Source organism: Saprolegnia parasitica (assembly GCF_000151545.1).
Source record: "Saprolegnia parasitica CBS 223.65 unplaced genomic scaffold supercont2.387, whole genome shotgun sequence".
In the NCBI taxonomy this organism is placed as follows: Eukaryota; Oomycota; class Saprolegniomycetes; order Saprolegniales; family Saprolegniaceae; genus Saprolegnia; species Saprolegnia parasitica.
This window is the reverse complement of record NW_012156781.1, coordinates 1-4,368: the sequence shown is the minus strand read 5'-3', so window position 1 is coordinate 4,368 and position 4,368 is coordinate 1. Positions and strand designations below refer to the sequence as shown.

Sequence of the window (4,368 nt, the reverse complement as noted above, 5' to 3'; positions counted from 1 at the left end):
GGCGTCATCTGCGCGCCGCTGACGAGCGACCGTATCGACGAGCTCCAGCTGCCGCTCATGGTGCCCAACAACACGGAAGTGCGCAAGTGCAAGTTCACGATCACCGTCGACCTCAACGAAGGCACGACGACCGGCATCTCGGCGGCCGACCGCGCCGCCACGATCCGTGCGCTAGCCGACCCGAGCGTCAAGGCCCGGTCGTTCAACCGCCCTGGCCACATCTTCCCGCTGCTGGCCGTTGACGGCGGTGTCTTGTCCCGCGGTTGCGCCTTCCCATCTCGTTCTTCGAACGCTCACGCGGCTTTATAGCGGGGCATACCGAAGCGGCGGTGGACCTTGCGCGCCTCGCTGGCTGCACGCCGGCGGCCTACATTTGCGAGATCAACGACGACAACGGCCGCATGCTCCGCCGGCCGCAGCTCGAGACGTTTGCGGCGACGCACGGTCTGCACTTGATCACAATCTCGGACTTGATTCGCTACCGCTTTTCGCACGAGACATGTACAATTCCCTCTCAGATCGTAGTTTTCACAATTGATGTAGTGATCCAGCGTGTCGGCGCCGCCGTGCCGCTCCAGACTCCTTTTGGCGCCTGCCGTAAAGTGGCGTACACGACGACGTTTGACGCGACGCGGTACGCGACGGGCGCTAGAATCACCCCATTTCTCACGGTCTTCAGGTTTGATGCGCTTGTCGTCGGGACCATTGCGGCCTCGGGCGCGCATGTCTTCTTTGTCGACGGCAGCATCGACGGCAGCATCGAAGCGCAGTTTGCGCTGCAGTGGTTGACTTCCAAGAAGGCCAACGGTGTCTTGGTGTTTGTGCCTGGCTACGAAGGTGCGTGCGCGACGTTGACGTCAGGACTCAAGAGGTGCTCTGTAGCGTTGGTCGATGTGAGTGGCGAACTCATGGCCAAGCAGTCGATCTTTGGCATGGGCCTCCAGATCTTGAAGGAAATGGGGGCGTCGTCTGCGGTACTTTTGGCCAAGACGGCGCCGGCTTTCGACACCAAGGGGTTTGGCACGACGATTGAGCGCGTCCAGCTCCTCGAGTGCGCATAGAGCAATAGTGTACATGTAGACGACGTGATTAAGTAACGAAAAGAGCAGTTGCACCTGGACCTTGCCCCTTGGCAGTCACAATGCAGTCAAAGGAGAGAAGAAGAAGAGCGGTCGACAGTTGAGGAAACGCAGACAGACAACACGCGTGACATCTCAAATGGCCGGAGATCGTGGTCGTGGCCGCGGTGGTTCCGCCGCGTTTAGTCATTTGAGCGCGGCGCCGAGGTCACAAAGGGTCGTAGCTGTCATTCTAACAAGCTACCAGACCACAGAGCGTCGATGGTGACGCCGACGGGCACTCGTCGACAAGGCTCGGCGACGAATGAGCGTTCGAGACGAGATCGCCAAGAGGGCAAGCTGGTTCTGAGGTCGACACGCTGTAAGACAGCCGAGGGAACCAAGTTGCCGGTGCATCCCGTGCGTGACCGCCACCGCAGCGTCGGCGCACGTATTACCGCCTGTTGCAAAACGAAACATGAACCCAACCCTGTTGTTTTAGCGTCTCGGGGCGGGCGACCTCGTCTCCATCTTGCGCGTGTACGAAACAGATCCGTTTTCTTGAAATGAGTTATATTACATGCAATGATAAAGATCTGGTGGACTTCCTAATGCGCTCGTGCGGCGTGGGCGGTGCGTCAAGCGTGGAGCATTAGTGGTCGTGACTCGGGACTGTGCGAGGGACCAGGCAGCGTGCACACCAAGGGTCGTCTCTGAGAGCGTTGAGCGACGCGTCAAGCAATGGCACCACAGTGCGACGAGCCAAGTGCCGGACATGCAGTCTTGCTATCGTAGCTGCCCGGATCGCGAGCGCAGCAGCATGAAGTTTCGTCAGCGTCGTGCGGAAGACACGGTTCTTGCGCTCGAGCCAAAAACAGTGTACCAGACTTGTGATCCGAGTACGGCGTCGTAGAGAGAGCCAGCGACCGACGACGAAGGTTGCATCTGCAAAATGCCCCGCATCGGTGCAAAAGCGCGCTAGATCGCGCGGACGTAGGGGAAAAACGATGGTCGTACGTTTCGCGGGCTTGCAGAGAGGGTAGTAGCGAGCATCGGGGCTGAGAAAGTGCAAGCTGGGCCGAACTGCCACGGCTGGACAGGTCCGTTTTGAGTGCCGTCTGCTTCCACGCCAAGATGATGCGACAAGAACGGATCGAGTCGCTTGACGCGGTTCCGTCGATCTTGGAGCTCAAGTTATAGGAAGCCACGACAGGCGATACCTTGTCGCCTGTCGTCCCCTCCACTGTACGCCGAGGATGCGAGGTGATCGCTGGAAAATCCATTGCGACCTTCTACACGTCGTAGAGATACGCGGTACTTGGCATTGGTACAGCACGCTCAACTTTTGCCAAAAATGGCGTTTGCGACAATCGGCCTCTCGGGGAACTGGAAGCGATCACTTCCAACTATCATTTCTTGTTTCTGCCTCCCGAGGTCGCCGGTTCGATTCCCGATGCGCCGATTTTTCTATCCGGACTCCCCCCCCATCCGGACACGAATGTCACTGAAGACGGTCACCATAATAAGGCCACGCTCGGCAAGTGCCACAAGGAACACATGGAAGAAGCAAGATGAAAACGGCATATGCCGGTAACTCGTGCCTACCGGATATTAGGTTGGAGGTAGGACGACCCTAGAAATAGGACCCTTAATCCGTAAAATAACGAGAACACTCAGTTCAACTATCATTTCTTGTCGGGCGACGGACGCACGCACGCGTACAGAGCACGCTGCGAGCGTGAGCCAACAAGTGGCCCGCGTCCAAGTCGGTCCAGTCAATCACGGCCTGAAATTTGTAAACAGGCAGTGTAGCGGGCAGTCTGAGAGTTGATCGGTAAGTGATTTCAGGTCCCCACGCGCCAGATTCGACCGATGCAGATTCATGGCAGCTCGTCGCAGCCAGTAGCAGCCCGTCGCAGCCAGTAGCAGCTCGTTTCAAAGTAGTTGGGCAGCGTCGCGTGTGCTTGACCTCAGCCTTTCTGCAGTGACGCGAGCGCAGCGACTTTGTGCAGGCACGACCAGCCTATAAAGACTCGATGCGATGGATGAATAACCCAATATTTCTAGCTCGCGTGTCAATAGCGACGGATGCACCTATCATATACTCGATGCAGGGGATGCGCACCATCGGTGGTGCAGACGCGGCTTCCTCGGGTGAATTTCAGTTCACTGGAATCCGCCTATCATACCACGCTCTTGACATGCACGGCCCGACGCTGTCGAGCATGCTCGAGAACTTTGGCCGGCGGTGCGCGTCGTGTCGAGTCCTTGGCTGCCCCTTCTTGCCGCTTCAACGTCGTTGGCATCGTCTCTGCGCCGTTTTGTGTCGTCGTGTATGCAGACGTGACGTGTGGCGTACATACAACGTTGCGTGACATCCCCGATTGCGGCCGCGCCACCGACGACCGTAATAGTTGTGGCCAAAACCCGCTTGGAATTGTCGTATTGTTCACTTTGTTGCAGACTGTAACTGTAGCAATCGATCGCGTCGTTGCCATCGCTAAAGCGACTTCGAGTGGGTCGGGTGCTCTGTGACGACCGTATGCACACCAAGGACCCACAAAGCAGCGGTGCCACGTCGTCTACATCCTTGTATCGCTAGCAGATTGAACTCCATAACGCCGCGAGCTAATGTCGCCGTAGCTTGACATTTCGAGGCGGGTTGATGGCTTGCTGGTCCAAGCTCCAAAGGCTCCTGTCGACGCCGCTCGGGTGCGAGCCCCGGCACCGTGCGCGTTAGGGCCCACCGCGCATGTCGGTGGGCCCGTGTTTTCGCAGCAGTGGGATCTTTAACTTCGTGGTTCGAGCGAATCGCAAGCGGCTACTTGGGTGTTGTCCAGATCATCTTTTTCCGTTGGCGGCGATCATATCGACTAGGTAGAAAGTAGTATCTTGTACTACGCTCTACGGTATGACTGCGCTTTTGACAGATAATCGATGGCCCCCATCACACAGCAGAGCGCTCGACTTTCATTTTTCATTTCACCGCCTCGCCCAAAGCACCATGGACGCCACGACGATGCCTCCGGCCTTCCACGACGTGGACGCGCTCCTCAAGACGCCGCTCGAGTACGACTCGGACACGGACGCCTCGTCGACGGACGGTGACGCGCCGAGCCTGCCGCCCGCGGATGCCGCGCGCCTTCAGGCGCTGTACGCGACGGTCTCGGAGCGGTCCGAGCACCTCGTGGGCTTCCCGTCGTGCAAGGACTGGGACTACAGCGCGCTCTTCCCGTTCCTCTCGTTCCCCATGAACAACGTCGGCGACCCGTACAGTCGAGTCGATCTCCAAAGTCTCGACGCGGGACGT

General features: G+C 58.2%; 2 protein-coding genes across 2 annotated transcripts in view; both read left to right on the top strand.

The window, feature by feature from the left end:
• The window catches only part of SPRG_21567 (hypothetical protein), a gene marked incomplete at both ends in the record, with an annotated part of 1,315 nt that extends 254 nt beyond the window's left edge, over positions 1 to 1,061 (top strand). Inside the window, 5 exons of the mRNA XM_012356152.1 lie at positions 27 to 262; positions 310 to 501; positions 544 to 634; positions 680 to 837; positions 883 to 1,061. Coding sequence (XP_012211542.1) covers positions 27 to 262; positions 310 to 501; positions 544 to 634; positions 680 to 837; positions 883 to 1,061 — 856 coding nt within the window. The remainder of the gene's footprint in view (positions 1 to 26; positions 263 to 309; positions 502 to 543; positions 635 to 679; positions 838 to 882) is intronic.
• A 3,001-nt stretch (positions 1,062 to 4,062) lies between these two features.
• On the top strand, positions 4,063 to 4,328 carry SPRG_15501 (hypothetical protein; the record flags this gene model as incomplete). Its single annotated transcript, XM_012356151.1, has 1 exon — positions 4,063 to 4,328. A coding segment is annotated over one exon (266 nt), but the record flags the coding sequence as incomplete, so codon positions are not given.
• Positions 4,329 to 4,368: the final 40 nt, after the last annotated feature.